Source organism: Ovis aries, chromosome 21 (assembly GCF_016772045.2).
Source record: "Ovis aries strain OAR_USU_Benz2616 breed Rambouillet chromosome 21, ARS-UI_Ramb_v3.0, whole genome shotgun sequence".
NCBI classification, from domain to species: Eukaryota; Metazoa; Chordata; class Mammalia; order Artiodactyla; family Bovidae; genus Ovis; species Ovis aries.
In genome coordinates this window covers 40,393,864-40,412,557 of record NC_056074.1, presented here as the reverse complement: position 1 = coordinate 40,412,557, position 18,694 = coordinate 40,393,864, and the positions used below count along the sequence as shown (strand labels likewise).

The following is an 18,694-nucleotide window of genomic DNA, read 5'->3' as shown; positions in this document are numbered from 1 at the left end:
CTTGTAGCCTTTCCTTTGTTTTTCCCCATTTTATTGACGTTGCATATACCTTTTCTCAGTAGACAACATGGAGTAGACTTCATGAATACTTATTTTATTGGAGGGGCCTTATACTTGCGATTCTCCTTGCTCTAGGACTGGATCCCAGGAAAAAGAATAAATAGGTGCTTCAGTTCAGAAAAGTTAAACACTAACTCGTTGAAAATCTTCATACCAAGGTATCCAGAAAGTACCAAGATGACGCTTAGGAAAATCGTTTCGCTACTGGGTATAGAGCCGCGAAGCCAGGGTTTATTCTCAGGCCTTATTACCAAACGCTGAGGCCTTCTCTGAGCTCGGAGCATTTCCTGGGAAACTCGACCAACGGGTGCGCTCTGCGCACCACAGCCCCGCCTCTCTCTGCCGTTTCGGACTACTTTTCCCAGGATGCAACGTGGCGCTCAGAGGCCGTCAGACGAAGAAGACTCTCTTACCCAGCAAGCCCGAAGACGGCGCAGGGCCCTCGGACTTCATTTCCCGTCGGCCCGCAAGGGGAGCCCCGGAAGCCCGCCCCGCCCCTCATTGTGCGGCTCATACTAAACGGAAGGGGCCGGGAGAGGCCGCGTTCAGTCGGATCCCGGCAGCAGCTGCAGCGGCTCTCGTCTTTTGGCTCTCCTAGCTATCGCTTTTTCGCTTCCGGAAACATGGTGAGCGGCAGGCCACGGCGCCGCGGGGGAGGCAGCCGCGAGTCGATCATTCGGGCGCGCTAGAGGGAACGGGGGCGCGACGTCGGCACTCCCTTCCCGAGCTCCCGGGGCTGGACGAGGGTCTCGTGCTGAGGGGCGGGCGGCGCCGGGACGCGCGTGCGCGCCCGCGGGCTCCGGGGAGGGCTGGCTCGGACGTCGCTCGCGCGCCCCCTGGGCTCCCTTCCCCTCCCCCACCCGGCTGCTGCGCCCGCGCGGCCCAGGGCCGTGGGGGAGGGGTCCAGGGCGCGCGCGCGCCCGTCCCCTCGCGGGGCCGCCGAGTCGCTTCTCGGGGACGCGCGTCTCGACTGGAACACGCGGCATCCAAACCTGGCCCGGGGACGACGGAGGAAAAGCGCGCGAGCGGTCTTGGTGCGCGCCCCACCCAAGGGCTGTTCCTGTCTCCGCGTCACCCTCCCTCTCGAGCGGGGTCCGTCTCGAGAGCAGGTGGCAGGGATGCCCGCGAGGGGCGGGGGCGGCGCGGCTGGCGGGGGATGCGGGGGTGTCCTGGCGCAGGCGCCAGCGATTAGGGGCTTGCACCGCGCGCCACAGAGCGGACCGCGAAGGAGTCCTCGGCGGCCCTCCCGGGCTAGCGAGCCCCTGAAGGCGAGCCGGGTTCGCGGAGTACACCCGGCGGAGACTGGGACGGCGCTCCCGGCCGGCGCGTGCGCACACGGTCAGGCCTGGCCGCTGGGCCAGAAGCCGTGGACTAACGGGGCCTTCGGCTCTCCCGGATGGGGCCTGAGGGTGGAGCCGCGTTTAGGGAAGTGACCCAGGCGGGCACCGCCCGGAAACCACCCCGTCCCCTGTGTTCGGCCCGAGGACTGCGAGAGCCGAAGGTTGTGTAACTTGCCCAGGCCTGCAGCGCAGGGGGCCGATAAGCTCGTCGGCGCAGGCGATTCCATTGGGTTGAGGCCTTCCGAGATGCAGCTGCCGCTGGGTACGAGTTTTTTTCGGGGAGGGGGCTGACGCTAACCGATCTGCTTTCACCGCCTACTCCGGAAGCGGCTCAATCACGTGGCCGGCTTCCTCTGCAGTTCCGGGAGCGGGGGCAGATTTCACCGTGGACCGTCACTCCCTCTCCTGGCTAGGGTGTCCCCCAACACGACCTAGAAGTTTAAAGAGCTCTCAGAGACTGTGGGCACTTGAATTTGGACCGCTGACTCCTATCAGCGACTTGGGGGCCTGCATTTTTCCCATGTAGGGCCTTAATTAGGGGTTTGTTGTTGCTTTGGTTTGGGGAGACCCCAGCAGAGAAGGAATACCTTGTATAATAACTGCTTTGAACCGTCCTGATGGGCTTGCTAGAACTGTTGAGCCCCGTTGGTGGGTTCTGGTTCTATAGAGATGACTAGGATCTGGATCCCTTTCTGCTCTACGTGAAGTTCTGAGTCAGCACTTAATGCAAAAGCTGAGACTGGGTAGAAAACGGGGTCAGTAGTCTGTCGGTTCTTTTAATTTTGGACTCACATCTTGGCTGAGGCTCTGCTTCTCACAGATCTTGGATCTCTAGCCTGCAGGATGTCGGGATGGGGAGGAATGCTGTTGAATTATGCGATCAAAGGTCTCTTTTTCTTTGGCTGCTATTCTGGGATTGTGTCACATCTTAACTTTTGACGGTGACCTGGGTGGGAAAATAGTGCCACTAGTCCTGGGAAGGGGATTAGTAGTAACCTCTTGGGGCTGAGGACTATACTTTGTTGGCCTCTAGATAGATCTCCTAACAAAGCAAAAGAGGGACTTCAGGGCATGTCTCCTTACGAGGTGCATGTGGCTCATCCTATAGGCCTCCGGTGTGGCTGTCTCTGATGGGGTCATCAAAGTGTTCAACGACATGAAAGTGCGTAAGTCCTCAACACCAGAGGAAGTGAAGAAGCGCAAGAAGGCGGTGCTCTTCTGCTTGAGTGAGGACAAGAAGAACATCATCCTGGAGGAGGGCAAGGAGATCCTGGTGGGTGATGTGGGCCAGACGGTAGACGACCCCTATGCCACCTTTGTCAAGATGCTGCCAGACAAAGACTGCCGCTACGCCCTCTATGACGCAACCTACGAGACCAAGGAGAGCAAGAAGGAGGACCTGGTGTTCATCTTCTGGTGAGCTGCTCCTTGTAGGCACTTTGTCCTTTCACCTGCTCTAGCTCTGCCCCACCCCCCTTTCCAGGACAGGAAGGTCTGTGGCTCCGGCTTAATCCAGACACCTGCGTGTCAAGAGGAGGGTGTTGTAATAAAAGGCTTGTCAATGAGGAACTTGATGAAAGCGTGAATGCTTGGGCCCAGCTCAGGGGTTTCTGGAAGTTATTTATTGCTTGAGGGTACTTGCTGGGTTTGGAGCCAAATTCTCTTGATTCTGTTCTCTTCCAGGGCCCCTGAGTGTGCACCCCTTAAGAGCAAAATGATCTATGCCAGCTCCAAGGACGCCATCAAGAAGAAGCTGACAGGTAAGGGCCAGCACTGGTGGCGCCATATGCCCTGGTGCTTGGGCCTTGGCCGCTGGGTGGGGTGAATGGCATGGCCCAGGAGATCCCTGCCTGCTGGAAGGCAGCCTGGTCCCCTCCATCTGTTCAGACTGGCTCCTACCCAGCTGCAATACCCCCCACCCCCACCCTTCCTGCTCACAGATGCTCCCCCTTCTTCCCCACAGGGATCAAGCATGAATTACAAGCAAACTGCTACGAGGAGGTCAAGGACCGTTGCACCCTTGCAGAGAAGCTGGGGGGCAGCGCTGTCATCTCCCTGGAGGGCAAGCCTTTGTGAGCCCCCTCCAGCCCCCTGCCTGGAGCATCTGGCAGCCCCAGACCTGCCCACGGGGGTTGCAGGCTGCCCCCTTCCTGCCAGACCGGAGGGGCTGGGGGGATCCCAGCAGGGGGAGGGCAGTCCCTTCACCCCAATTGCCAAACAGCCCCCCCAACCCCACCCCCTGGACCTTCCTCCTCCCTCCACCCCTGACGGTTCTGGCCTTCCCAAACTGCTTTTGATCTTGATTCCTCTTGGGTTGAAACAGACCAAGTTCCCCCCCCACCAGGAACCCCTGTTTGGGGGGGCCTGTATTTTTTTTAACGACACCCCAGTCCCCCACCTGTTCCTCCCCTTTCCCATGCTGCCAACTTCTAACCGCAATAGTGACTCTGTGCTTGTCTGTTTAGTTCTGTGTATAAATGGAATGTTGTTGAGATGACCCTCCCTGCGCCGCCTGCTTCCCCTCCCCCCTTTCCTCTGGTCACAGCTACTCATGGAAGCAGGACCAGTAAGGGACCTTCAATTTAAAAAAAAAAAAACAAAAACACAATAAAAAGGCTCACTAATGGGATGTCTGTTTCAAGGTTGGGGCTCTTGGGGACCTTGTGCGGGAGGCAGGGTGGGAGAACGAGCAGCATCTCCTCTGTACCCACCTCTCCAGCCCCCACACACCCTCATTTGACCCCTGTGACTGGCTGAGCCTCCTTTTCTGACAGTTCCCATTCTTCATTTTATAGCTGGCACCAGGCTGGCTGACTAGGAGGTAGCCAGGGTATGTCTGCTACTGCCTGCAGGGGTCCCTTGAACAGAGGGGCTTCATGCCTGAACTGGCTGCTTCTGTGCCTTGATCCAGGTGGGCAACAGGACGGTGAGGCCTGTCCTCTTATTCCCCATGCAGCCTTCCCAGATGTGGGCCGTGAGACTGCAAGTCATTGGCTGCCTCTTGAGCTTATTCTCCACCTTCAGTAGTTGGTCTTTGCTCTGCCTTCTCCCCTGGGTGGCTGACTCATTTATGAGGGCTGGGTCTACTGGCTGCTGTGAGTCAGAGGCCAGGTGGAGCCCAGGACATCAGACCCAGGTGTCTTGGGCACCACCTTCCTGGTGTTTAACCAGGAGGGTGTTGGCTGGAGCCTCAAGCCTCTTGCCAACTTTGCTGTGGGCTTTTTCCAGACTGTACTTGGGTTTTCACCTGCCCCATAGGTAAAGGTGGAAGTCTTGCCCTAGGGGTGGTGGTAATGCAGGATTTATACTTCCCCCACCCAGCTTCCCCATCAGCTAAAAAGCTGCCTGGAATTAAAGACTGTTCCTTGGAACTTGACAGTATTTCTGAGAGGGAGGCAGGAAGGTGTATTCCATTTTCTAATTAGGAAATGGGTGCAGAGGATTTATGATTAGTTTTATGTGTGGCCTGTACCAGGGTTTATAAGGGGGTGGTGGCACGCCTTGACTGCTCCTGGGTTCCAAGTTCTGGATCTTGTCCCTTTGTACAGAGAGCCTCCTAGCACTCTGCAGAGTGACTGAACAGATTGCAGGGGTGTCCCCCAAGATCTGGCCTCTACCATGGTCCCCCAGTAGAGGATATACCTGGTGGGCCCTGGAACTGGAATGTCAGGACAAGCACGCCTCCTTATAAAACCAGGTTTTTTAATTTGTGAACAGGCTAGAGACAAATGAACTCGGACCAGCATGGGTGGAGGCTGTCCCTCAGCCTCTGCGGAGGGGAGGTCACTGTTCCCTGGGCTTCCAGGTTGGGGCTCTGCTTACCTCTGGCCAAGTGTGGTGTCCATGCTGCTCTCTCCCTCTGGCAGGGCCTCATACCTTGGGGCAGGGGTGGGGCCTGCCCTGAGAAGAGGCATGGCAAGTGGCTCCTAGGGCTGGAAGGCAGCTTGTTGAGTGGGAGATCTGGGGGCTTTTGGTAGCTCTAAGGCTCCCCCTTGAGGATGACAGGGGTGCTCCGGAGAAGCAGGCTGCTGGCCTGTGGAGAGGGTCTTGATGTCTCTTCCCTGCTGTTCCCCCACCTCGAATGACTCCTCTGTCCTCAGCCCTGTCCTACCATTCACTGAGGCCTTGCTACCGATTGAAGGGAAGGGTCCTGGTCCAGATGGGGAGCCCTGGCCCTGCACAGCTGGGGTGCTCATGCCAGCGACCTCCCAGCACCCCACCAGGTCCACTGCTGCTCCCAAGCGCCGAGAAACTAGAGGCCCAGGGTGGGAGGCCAAGAAAGCAAGAGGGCTCGGCCAGGCTGGAAGGCTCACCTTGTGTTTGAGGTTCTCACGGAAGGAAGACATGGGATTTGAAGTCCATGAGCTCTGGAGAAGAGAGGAATTGGGACCCTGGCAGGGTGGCCAGCGCAGTGGTGGGGGCTCGTGGACCACAGGACTTACTTTGCCTGGCTGAGTCCAAGAGGCGTTCGAAGCACTAGCAGCACAGCTGTTAGTGGCTCTCCATAGCCCACACCTGGTTGCTGGTGCGGGCCTTGTCCAGCACCTTGTTGGCATTCTTGTAGTCTGCCAGTGCCAACAGCTGCCAGGACAGTAGTCCTGGGGCTGGCAAGGGCACAGGATCCCTGACCCACGGCCCGTGCCTCTCTGCTCTCCCTGGTGGCTCAGCCCCCTGGCCTCCAGCCCTGAGGTTTGCTCGGGGGCCACCTCTCACCTTGGCTGCCTGGGAGTCTCGCATGTAGTACCTCGGCATGTCTAACAGCTTCAGGTCCTTGTTAGAGGCCACTTGGCCCTCCAGCTCCTGAAGCAAGAAGATGGAGGCTGGGAACAGAGCTGGCAGAGGGGCTGCTAAGGAAAGCGGTGCTGCTGTCCCTCTAAATACCCAACAGTCACATAATAACCACTCTATGTCAAGCACTCACGTTCAGGGGAGCAGGCCAGTGAAGGCTTCACAAAGCAGGTGGCCTTGGATCTGCATCTTGGGGGTTGAGTAGGGGTTAGATAACAGGCAAAGGCTTTGCAGGTGTGCAAGCCAAGTATGATTTTAGGGAACTTTAACTTCAGTAGGCCAGTTGGGTGGCAGTGGCCAGAGCACACCAGGCTTAAAATGCAAGCTAGGAACTCTGGGCTTTGTGTCTTGGGCAGTTCCTAGAAGGGACAAGGTCACTGAAGGGCCCTAAGCAGGGAAGAGATGAGGAGCAACAGACATTTTAGAAAGATTGGCACACTCCAGTGGCTGTCTTGGCGAAGAGTTCAGGAAGTGTGTCTGGGGCAGAATGTTGGCAGCACAGCACAGTGCCAAAGGCATGTGGCACATCCTGGTAAGAGCCTTGCCAAACCTACTTCCCACCTCCTCCTCCATCACCACACGCACACACACTTGAGGCTGGATCCCTTACTTCACTCCACTCTTACTAAACTAGTGTGGAGAATGAGCCCAGGGCTTCACTGGGCCCAAGTTATCACTGAAAGATTCCAAAACGATCCTGGAGTTTTTCCCCCTCCCAGGACACTCTCTTCCCTGCAAAGTCACCTTTCAACACAGAAGGCAGTACTCACCCTTAACTGTTCAAAGAGCTCTGCCAATTTGAAGAAGCTCCTAGGAGGCAGTGGGGAGGAGTTAGGGCAGGGGTCTTAGCAGGTGCTTAAAGTCTTCCTGCCCTTAGGTCCCTCTTGGGAAAATCGGCTCTTTCTCTACCAAAGCCAAACAGGAGCTTCTGCACCTCCCCCTAGAGCTGATAGTAGACTTCCACACAGTGACCCCTCATGGACAGACACAGTATTACAGGCTTAGAGGAAAGACAGCATTACAGGCTTAGAGGAGAGACAGCATTACAGGCTTAGAGGGGAGAGGGGCCAGAGGGAATTCTCACTCTTTAGCTGGTTGACTTCCTGTGATCCCAGACTGCTCAGTGCAGCTGAGATAGGCATGTAATCATCTGCCAGGCTTGCTGGGATAGAGCCCTCCATCAGAGCCCCTTGGTCCACCTGTCAACCCCCACCCTGGTGTCTGTGGCCACAGGCAGACACAGGAAATTTCCTCTCCCTGGGGGAGTATGCCACTGGGGAGAGAAGGCAGGGGCCCATGGAGTTCTGCGTACACTCATGAGTGCATGACTTGGTCTGCCCACAGACAGGCATCCCAGCTGCAGGCGTGGTACTCCAGCAAGAAGGTCCTCTCATGCTCAAAGAAGTCATCCACTTCCTATGGGATCCAGACAGGACCCACTTATACTGAGCCACCAGAAGCAGAGCAGCTAAGGGCTCCCAAGGGTGGCACGATCTCCCCCTAGGCCAGAACCCCCAGTGGCTTCCCTCCCACAGCCACCCAGAGCCTCAATCCACATGCAGCCTGAGTCTGGCCGTGGAGGGGCTGAGGGGATCTGCTCAAAGGAGGACAGAGCTGGGAGACCTCTCATTATCAGGATGGCCATCACCCACACCCTGAAGCCTGGCCCTGCCTCCCCGCCACCCTGAGGGCCCAGGCAGGCTCCCCTTCACAGTGAGACTGGTGTACCCCCTGTTCTCCCAGGCTGGCTCCCCCTCACAGGGAGACTGGCGTACCCCTCCCTCATAGGCATCGTGCAGCCAGATGAACTCCTCATGTTGTCGCATGACGAAGAACTCGGTCTGGGAGAAGTGAGGCAGGCAGCTCCAGAAGCTAAGAAGCCTGTCTGAGGGGTCTCTCCTCCCCTGCCCCCAGCAAGCCCGACACCCACCAAGCTTCCTGCACACCCACTCTTGGGCCACCCCCGTCCCACATGCCAAGTGACACCCAAGTTGGGGCTCTCATGTTCCTGATCACCCTCAGGAGGGTGGACATGGGACGGTAGCACGTGGGGCCTTAGGAAAAGGCAGTCAGAGACTAGATGAGATGCTCTCTTTCTCAGAGGGCCAGAGGGCTAGAGCCAGGTTGGAGAGCTGGGCCCAAAGGCTCTTTTGGCATCTGCCCACCAGGTGAGCCAGGCTGCTCAGACTCCTGAAGCCTCCTTTGGCAGCCACCAGAACCACACCCCTGCTCCCGGTGCAATATCACCTTGGTCTGAACAGTGAACTTCACCTTGTCCCGCTGCAGTCACTGACGGCATCAGAGATCTCCACCTGCAAGGAGCTGTCTCCCTGCAGGCCCACTGACATGGAGGAGGCCTGTGGGGGAGGGGAGGGCCCTGACGTGACTGACCACTGCCACCCCATCCTGGCTGCAGGCTTCTAGTCCTCCTGCAGAGCCACCTCAAAGTATTATTTCCACCATGCCCTGGGGTCACTGGCTGCATCCACACACACACACACACCAAAGATCCTGGTAAGTCACTGCTCAGGGCTTCACAATGATACTTTCCCACCCAGCCATCCTCTGAAGTAGGCAGAATTTGCCCCATTTTATAGGCCCAGAGGCTGCGACCCCCAGAAAGGTGAAATAATGTGGCCTGAACCAAACAGCTGCCACGTGGAAGGGCCAGATTGGAACAGTTTTTCAATTCCACATCCCATGTGCTTCCTCAGCTACCTGCCTACCCCATCCCAGTTGGTTACCTCAGGCACCTCTCAGCAGGTGTAAAGATGGTCCCACTCCTTTCTGAGGGGGTCCTGAGACCATTCCATTCACTACGTTTCGTGTCAAGAGGCACAGACTTATAGGTCAAGCACTTGTATCTCTCCAAGTAAAAACACCCCTGAGGCACCAAGCTACTAGTTCATTCTTGCACTGAGCTATCTCGGTAAGCGTTTACTGCACACCTGCTCTGTCCATACCACTGGGCCAGGGCACTAGGGAGAAGGTCAGAAGTCACTCTCGCTCCAAGCAAAGCTCACTTCTCACCCTCAGAGGCCTCCCTGTCTCCTCTCATGGGCTCTGGCATATGCTCAGGACACTGAGGGGCCACTCATAGATTAATTCTATCTGGCCCTGAGCCTCATATATCGATGTAGTTACACAGTACGCACTTTTGTGACCACGTTCTTAACGATGCCCACGTATGTCGATGAGCGTGGTGGTTCTTTTTCATTGCTGTGTGGTGTCCCACTATATGACCACATCACAGTTTATCTAGTTTACGACTGTTGGTGCTCATTTGCATTATTTCCAGTTTGGGGTTATTATAAAGCTACCACGAACATTCTTGCATAAATCTTTTGAGGGACCTAAGTACTCATTTCTGTTGGGTATGAGAACTGCTTGGTCAGCGAGGAGGCATGTGTTGAAAACGCTTTCATAGATACTGCCAAACAGTTTCCCAAGCTGACTGTTCTAATTTACACTCCCACCAGCACTGTATGGAAGTTCCAGGGGCCTTTGTCAGTTATATGTGTTGTCAATATCCACAGCTCTATGGGACGTCTTTTCACTCTCTTAATGGCTTACAATTCTACAAGCTCAACATACCAATCTTTTCTTTTGTGGTTAAAGATGTTTTTGTACTCTTGAAGAAATACTCCCACCCCGAAGTCATCAAGATAGTCTATTTTTTTTCTTCCAGAAACAGTTTTAGGTCTATGATCCATTTTCATACATTTATATGTAGGCCTATGATCCATTTAACTCATTTTGTATATAGCGTAAAGTGTGGGTTGTGATTCACTTCTGCCATGTAATAGCTAGTGGTTTTAGCACTATTTGTTTAAAAACATTGTATTAACACTTATCTATCAGAGGGAAGACAGAATGAAAACCACAATCACAGAAAACTAACCAATCTGATCACATGGACCACAGCCTTATCTAACTCAGTGAAACCAGGAGCCATGCTGTATAGTGCCACCCAAGATGGACGGATCATGGTGGAGAGTTCTGACAAAATGTGGTCCACTGGAGAAGGGAATGGCAAACCATTTCAGTATTCTTGCCTTGAGAACCCCATGAACAGTATGAAAAGGCAAAAAATAGGACAATGAATGATGAACTCCCCAGGTCAGGAGGTGCCCAATATGCTACTGGAGATCAGTGGAGAAATAACTCCAGAAAGAATGAAGAGACAGAGCCAAAGCAAAAACAACACCCAGTTGTGGGTGTGACTGGTGATAGAAGCAAGGTCTGAAGCTGTAAAGAGCAATATTGCATAGGAACCTGGAATGTTAGGCCCATGAATCAAGGCAAATTGGAAGTGGTCAAACAGGCGATGGCAAGAGTGAACGTCGACATTCTAGGAATCAGCGAACTAAAATGGACTGGAATGGGTGAATTTAACTCCGATGACCATTATCTACTACCGCGGGCAGGAATCCCTTAGAAGAAATGGAATAGCCATCATAGTCAACAAAAGAGTTCAAAACGCAGTACTTGGATGCAATCTCAAAATGACAGAATGATATCTGTTCATTTCCAAGGCAAACCATTCAATATCACAGTAATCCAAGACTATGCCCCGACCAGTAATGCTGAAGAGGCTGAAGTTCAATGGTTCTATGAAGACCTACAAGACCTTCTAGAACTAACACCCAAAAAAGATGTCCTTTTCATTATAGGAGACTGGAACGCAAAAGTAGGAAGTCAAGAAATACCTGGAGTAACAGGCAAATTTGGCCTTAGAGTACAGAATGAAGCAGGGCAAAGGCTAATAGTTTTGCCAAGAGAATGCACTGGTCATAGCAAACACCCTCTTCCAACAACACAAGAGAAGACTCTACACATGGACTTCACCAGATGGTCAATACCGAAATCAGATTGATTATATTCTTTGCAGCCAAAGATGGAGAAGCTCTATACAGTCAACAAAAACAAGACCAGGAGCTGACTGTGGCTCAGATCATCAACTCCTTATTGCCAAATTCAGACTTAAATTGAAGAAAGTAGGGAAAACCACTGGACCATTCAGGTATGACCTAAATCGAATCCCTTACAACTATACAGTGGAAGTGACAAATAGAGTCAAGGGATTAGAACTGATAGACAGAGTGCCTGAAGAACTATGGACAGAGGTTCGTGACATTGTACAGGAGGCAGTGATCAAGACCATCTCCAAGAAAAAGAAATGCAAAAAGGCAATATGTCTGTCTGAGGAGGCCTTACAAATAGCTGTGAAAAGAAGAGACACTAAAGGCAAAGGAGAAAAGGAAAGATATACCCATTTGAATGCAGAGTTCCAAAGAATAGTAAGGAGATATAAGAAAGCCTTCCTCAGTGATCAATGCAAAGAAATAGAGGAAACCAATAGAATGGGAAAGACTAGAGATCTCTTCAAGAAAATTAGAGATACCAAGGGAACACTTCATGCAAAGATGGGCTCGATAAAGGACAGAAACAATATGCACCTAACAGACACAGAAGATATTAAGAAGAGGTGGCAAGAGTAAACGGAAGAGCTGTACAAAAAAGAGCTTCATGACCCAGATTACCATGATGGTGTGATCACTCACCTAGAGCCAGACATCCTGGAATGTGAAGTCAAGTGGGCCATAGAAGCATCACTACGAACAAAGCTAGTGGAGGTGATGGAATCCAGTTGAGTTCTTTCAAATCCTGAAAGATGATGCTGTGAAAGTGCTGCACTCAATATGCCAGCAAATTTGGAAAACTCAGCAGTGGCCACAGGACAGGAAAAGGTCAGTTTTCATTCCAATCCCAAAGAAAGGCAATGCCAAAGAATGCTCAAACTACTGCACAACTGCACTCATCTCACATGCTAGCAAAGTAATATTCAAAATTCTCCAAGCCAGGCTTCAACAGTAGTGAACCAAGAACTTCCAGATGTTCAAACTGGATTTAGAAAAGGCAGAGGAACCAGAGATCAAATTGCCAGCATCCGTTGGATCACCAAAAAAGCAACAGAGTTCCAGAAAAACATCTATTTCTGCTTCATTGACTATGCCAAAGCCTTTGTCTGTGTGGATCACAACAAACTGTGGAAAATTCTTAAAGAGATGGGAATACCAGACCTGCCTCCTGAGAAATCTGTATGCAGGTCAAGAAGCAACAGTTATAACTGGACATGGAATAACAGACTGGTTCCAAATCGGGAAAGGAGTATGTCAAGGCTGTATATTTAACTTATTTAACTTATAATAAGTTAACTTATTTAACTTATATGCAGAGTACACCATGAGAAATGCTGGACTGGATGAAGCACAAGCTGAAATCAAGACTACCAGGAGAAATATCTATAACCTCAGATATGCAGATGACACCACACTTATGGTAGAAAGTGAAGAACTAAAGAGCCTCTTGATGATAGTGAAAGAGAAGAGTGAAAAAGTTGGCTTAAAACTCAACATTCAGAAAACTAAGATCATGGTATCTTGTCCCATCATTTCATGACAAATAGATGGGGGAACAATGGAAGCAGTGACAGACTTTATTTTGGGGGGGCTCCAAAATCACTGAAGATGGTGACTGCAGCCATGAAATTAAAAGACGCTTGGTCCTTGGGAGGAAAGTTATGACCAACCTAGACAGCATATTAAAAAGCAGAGACATTACTTTGCCAACAAAAGTCCATCTAGATAAAGCTATGGTTTTTCCAGGAGTCACGTATGGATGTGACAGTTGGACCATAAAGAAAGATAAGCACTGAAGAATTGATGCTTTTGAATTGTGTTGGAGAAGACTCTTGAGAGTCCCTTGGACTACAAGGAGATCCAACTAGTCCATCCTAAAGGAAATCAGTCCTGAATGTTCATTGGAAGGACTGATGTTGAAGCTGAAACTCCAATACTTTGGCCACCTGATGCGAAGAGCTGACTCAAGTTGGTGATGGACAGGGAAGCCTGGTGTGCTGCAGTCCATGGGGTTGCAAAGAGTCGGACACAACTGAGCAACTGAACTGAACTGATTTGCACTATGATTTGTTTTGGTGTATACTCTGGCAGAAAATCAACTGACTTCAAAAGTGATCAGTTCTGTATTCCCTATTCTGTTCCACTGATACACATCTATATTTTTGATATCATACTCTCTCGATTACTATAATTGATAGGCAATATGGAAATAATGTAGAATTAACTTTGTTCTTTTGAAAAATCATTTTGGCTACTGTAGGTCCTTTGTGTTTCCACATAAATTTTAGAATCAGCTTGTTAATTTCTAGCCAAAAATCTTTCTGAGATTTGATTGAGATTACATTGAATCTATAGGTCAATTTTGGAAGGATAGACATTTTTACAATACTGAATCTTCTAATCCATGAACATGGCTATCTTTCTAATGATGCAGGTCTTCTTTAATTTTTCTCAGTAATGTTCTATAGTTTCTCCATAGAGGTTTTGCACACTGTGGCACAAGGGCTTAATAGCCCTGTGACACGTGGGATCTTCCCATGTCAGCAATCGAACTGGTGTCCTCTGCACTGGCAGGCAGATTCTTAACCAACAGACCACTAGATATGTCCTCTCTAGCTTCTTGATATTGAAATTAGATCACTGACTTTTCAACCTTTCTTTTTGTCTAAAATATACATTTGGAGGTATAAACTGCTCTCTGGATACTGCTTTAGCTACATCTTATAAGTCAGCATTTTTATCTGCTCATACTTTCGTTTCTTTGTCAAACTGTACTCACACTCGATGTGAAAGTCGCTCAGTCGTGTTCAGCTCTCTGCGACCCCATGGACTACACAGTCCATGGAATTCTCCAGGCCAGAGAATACTGGAGGGGGTAGCCTTTCCCTTCTCCAGGGGATCTTCCCAACCCAGGAATTGAACCTAGGTCTCCCAAATTGCAGGCGATTCTTTACCAGCTGAGCCACAATCACATTTTCAGGAAATCTGTAGGAAAAGAAATCTCTTTAACTTTGGATATTAAAAAGCATCTTAACATACAGAATTCTGTCACATTTTCTTCCTTTTTCTTATCATTTTCACAATTATTCATAAACAGACGTATTAGGGACAATCATTCTGCCACAAGTCATCATAAGACTCCATCCATTATTTAGTCGCTAAGTCGTGTCTAACTCTTTTGCAACCCCAAAGACTGTAGCCCACCAGGCTCCTCTGTCCTTGGGATTTCCCAGGCAAGAATACTGGAGCAGGTTGCCATTTCCTTCTCCAATCTTATATGTTTTGATATGTCATATTTTCAAAATAATTTCTTAAAAAATTTTCTAATTTCCATTATAATTTCTTCTTTGACTTATTATTTAGAAGTATGTTGTTTAATTTCCAAATATTTTGGAATGTAGTTATCTTTTTGTTTTGATTCCTTGATGAGTCTCCTAGATCAGAGATCACACTCTATATTATTTCAGGCTTTTAAAGTTTGTTGATACTTGTTTTCTGGCTAAACACATAATGGATTTTGGTAAGTTGTAGGTTCTGGAGTGCTACATAGGTCAGCTGATTAATCACACTATTTAAATCTAAATGTTGGGGTTTTTTGGTCTGCTGACACTTATTGCTGTTCAGTTGCTCAGTCGTGTCCAACTCTTTGCGACCCCACAGACTGCAGCACGCCAGGTTTCCCTGTCCTTCACTATCTCCCAGAGCTTGTTCAAACTCATGTCCATCAAGTAGGTAATGCCATCCAATATCTCATCCTCTGTTGTCCCCTTCTCCTGCTGCCTTCAGTCTCTTCCAGCACTGGGGTCTTTTCCAGTGAGTTGGTTCTTCGCATTAGGCGGCTAAAGTATTGGAGTTTCAGGTTCAGCATCAGTTCTTCCAATGCATATTCAGGACTGATTTCCTTTAGGATGGACTGGTTTGATCTCCTTGCTGTCCAAGGGACTCTCAAGAGTCTTCTCTAGCACCAGAGTTCAAAAGCATCAATTCTTCCATGATCAGCTTTCTTTATGGTCCAACTCTCATATCCACACATGACTACTGGAAAAACCATAGCTTTGACTAGATGGACCTTTGTCGGCAAAGTAATGTCTCTGCTTTTTAATATGCTATCAGTTGTGCTAAAACTCTAATTGTAATCATGGGTTGATTTCTTAATTCTGTAATTTTTTATTTTGCATATTTTGAAATTATGTTATGAAGTACATAAAATTGAGTGTTTTATCTTCCTGTTGAATTGACTCTTTAATATTTATAAAATATCCCTCCTTTTTTTCTAGAATACTTTCTCTTCCAGTCTACTTTGTTTGAAATTAATAAAGCCACACCAGCTTTCTTTTGGTTAGTGTGCTCATAGTGTACATATTCCATTAGTTTCTCAATGGTTCTGTGTTCTTAAAAGTATGTCTTTTTCAAAATAAAATTATTTACAGCTGTCCTGGGTCTTTGTTGCTATGTGTGAGCTTTCTCTAGTGTGGCAAGCAGGGGCTACTCTTCATTCCAGTGCATGGCTTTTCATTGCTGTGGCTTCTCTAGCTGCAGAGCACAGACTTGAGGTGAGTAAGCTTCAGTAGTAGCTGCAGTACTCGAGCTCAGCTGCTCCTCAACACGTGGGATCTTCCCAGACCAGGGATCAAACCCATGTTCTCCACACTCGTAGATGGATTCTTAACCACTGGACCACCAGGGAAGTCCCAAAATAAGTCTCTTTTAACAGAATTAAATTGGTTTTTTTTTTAAATCCAATCTGAAAATGTTTTATTTTTAATTGTAGTGCTTCTTCCACTTCACTATTACTATAATCACTGATACAGTAGGCTACACACCTGCCATCTTGCTGTTTGTCTCCTGTTTTTTGTTCGTTTATTCTTTCTTGAATTCTGTTAGATTAATCATGTATTTATGTTATTTCATTTTCTCTATTGTATTTTTACTTACCTATTCATTTATTCTTTTCATCTTTCTGTATTTATAGGAGAATTTTGAAGAAGGTAATGCTTATCTAAAGGACAAGATCTAATAGTAGATTATCAGAGAGTCTGACACCAACAAAGGTTAGGTGCCAGTGGGCTGGGACCACAAACCCATCAATTTGACAGCCCAGGACATCCTCCCAACACGTAGCATTCACTATTCAATGATAGTAATACAATAGCTAACACTTAGATTTGTCCTTCCTATATGCCAGGCATTGCTCTAAACATTATATATATATATACACACAAACTAATTTAACTATGATTATGAACATAGATAACCACTGAAACGATCCCTTCTGTTCCATACTTTGGTCTGTGAGTCCCTCTCACGCCATCAAATTTCACTTGAACCCCACTCCTCACTTGTTGGCTTCTTCAACACCCCCAGGGCAAGCTCTTCCTCTATCCATATGCCTGCACCGCCCACCCCCACCCCTACCCCGCCCCTGACAGTCTGGTTCATTGGTGCAACAGGCCTCCAAGTCCCCTGCCTCCTTCCTTGGTAACTGCTTGAGAGAGATGGGGCTTCAAAAATGGACCACGGCTGCTCCATCCTTATAGGATAAGTGGCCTTTTAGTCACAGCCCACTCTGCACGTATCTCCTACCCTTAAAAGTGTGCATCTCTGTATGCCCACTCCCAACCATCCTTAGCACAAGGATGCTCAGAAACTGTCAAATGAAGTCAAGAAGAAAGAATGAAGACTGAATGGTCTGATTACATAACACAGATACACACGTGAACCATTAGTGGTGAACTGTATTCCCCCCACCTTGGGAAAGCAGTATTCCAGCCCCTCCTCAATCCATAACATCCTTCCATGAAACCAGCATGAGTCGGCCCTGGAGAGGGGAGGGAGGAGTAAGAGAGACGGGTTTGTTTCCATCTGTCGGGGTAAAGGTAAAGCCTGCCTCCGCACCAGTCCCCATGCAGGTGCCACCCCCTTGCTCAGATCTCTCTCTTCTCTAACTCATGCGTGAGCGTAGACACAGACACTCTCTCTCTCTCTCCCTGATTGGGCATCAGCGGGTATTATGGAGGGAGATGTAGGAATGGCAGGGGGTTTGCAGCCTTTCTCTACCTTGCTCTCCTTCCCAGCTTCTAGACGCTCCTCCATCACTCTCCTCGACTACAGCACTAAAGGATTCCGCAGCGGGTCACTGCCCGCGCGCTGAGGCAGCTTGGTCCGCGAGACCTCGCCCCGAGGAACGGACCCAGTGGGGATCCTACCCACTAACGGAGGCGCCCTCCCCTCCCTGACAAGGAGTCACCTGGAGCCGGGCGTGGTTCCCACGCCGTTCCCTCGCAGCCGAGCCTCGTGATTGGGCAGCAGGTTCACCGTGCGGGACATCATTGGCTGCAACGCCTGTCATTCCTGTGCCCAGGCCCCACCTTTAAGGGGCAGCGCGGAACTGAGAGGGCCGGGAACAGGCCACAGCCTGGAGGCGGGAGGCGGGGGAATGGGGAGCGGGGTGCTCTACGGTCGCAGAGGTCTCAGTCCTGTCAGCCCCCGCCTCCCGGCTGCTTGACTCCCGCTCGCTGGCGCTCTGGGCTGCGCCTTCCAGCGGCCTCGCGCGGTCTGCGCGTGCGCACTAGTCCACTCTCGCGCCCTCTAGGCGGTGGGCGGGGCGGCGGGCCAGTGGGCTGGGTGGGACGGTGGGGAGGGTCGGGGGAATGGGGAGCTCGGGTGGGGTGGGCGGGCTAGGGACCGGGGAGAGGCGTGATGTCTTCGGAGAAAGGGGCTCCGTTTGGATATCCGCTCTGGGACAGGAGGGAGTGGCGGGATAAGCCACAAAGGGCGGCAAAGGGGCGCGACAAGGCCCGCTGCCAGGGCGCCCGAGGCCAGGCCAGTACTTTCGGGCGGTCGCAACTGGAACCGGGAAGCAGAGGGGCGCAGAAGATGCGAGAAACGTTATGGATGCCCTGGAACGGGCTCATCGTCATTGGGAGGAAAATGGAGCTCCTGGGTAGAAAGACGCAAAAACCTAAAACGTGGGACCTGAAGCTTGAGTCTGAGAACTGGAGACTGGAAGATGTGGAAAAGACAGTCTTAAGAGGAAAGTCAGGCCGGAGTCCGGAAAGGATGGATGTGAAACGAGTGCGCAGTGTATCAAGTGCATTACAGGTTTCGGCCGGTTTGCGGAAAGACATATCAAAGGAGATGTGGGGAAAGCAAGAATTCAGACACAGAGTAGAGGCTGAATCTGAGAGTGCAGGGACTGTAGCGGGATCTCGGAAGGGGTCTGAGTTTAAAGAGAAGTTGAAGTTTACTGACGTGGAAACCAGTGGAGAGGTCTTGAGAGCCCGAGGATACGAAGTAAAGCAGAATGAGGAGGAGCTGAGGTCAAGCTTAGAGAAACTGAGGTCAAGTAGAGAGAAATTGAGGTCAAGTGGAGAGAAACTGAGTCCCAGTGGAGAGAAGCTGAGATCGAGTAGAGAGGAGCTGAGATCCAGTGGAGAGAAGCTGAGATCGAGTAGAGAGGAGCTGAGATCCAGTGGAGAGAAGCTGAGATCGAGTAGAGAGGAGCTGAGATCCAGTGGAGAGAAGCTGAGATCCAGTGGAGAGAAGCTGAGATCGAGTGGAGAGAAGCTGAGATCGAGTAGAGAG

The 18,694-nt window shown here is 50.5% G+C and overlaps 2 protein-coding genes across 2 annotated transcripts; one reads left to right on the top strand and one right to left on the bottom strand.

The window, feature by feature from the left end:
- Positions 1-672: 672 nt before the first annotated feature.
- On the top strand, positions 673-3,488 carry CFL1 (cofilin 1). Its single transcript, NM_001009484.2, has 4 exons — positions 673-686; positions 2,509-2,816; positions 3,084-3,160; positions 3,364-3,488. The coding sequence occupies exons 1-4, from the start codon at positions 684-686 to the stop codon at positions 3,474-3,476; spliced, it is 501 nt and encodes a 166-aa protein (NP_001009484.1). The 5' UTR covers positions 673-683; the 3' UTR covers positions 3,477-3,488.
- Positions 3,489-3,765: 277 nt separating this feature from the next.
- SNX32 (sorting nexin 32) lies at positions 3,766-17,680 on the bottom strand. The gene is given in 8 exon segments (XM_060404187.1): positions 3,766-6,200; positions 6,959-6,997; positions 7,271-7,347; positions 7,505-7,604; positions 7,799-8,054; positions 8,437-8,474; positions 8,477-16,928; positions 17,358-17,680. Coding segments are annotated over 7 exon segments (1,098 nt in total). The 5' UTR covers positions 8,594-16,928; positions 17,358-17,680; the 3' UTR covers positions 3,766-5,729.
- Between the last annotated feature and the right edge of the window lie 1,014 nt (positions 17,681-18,694).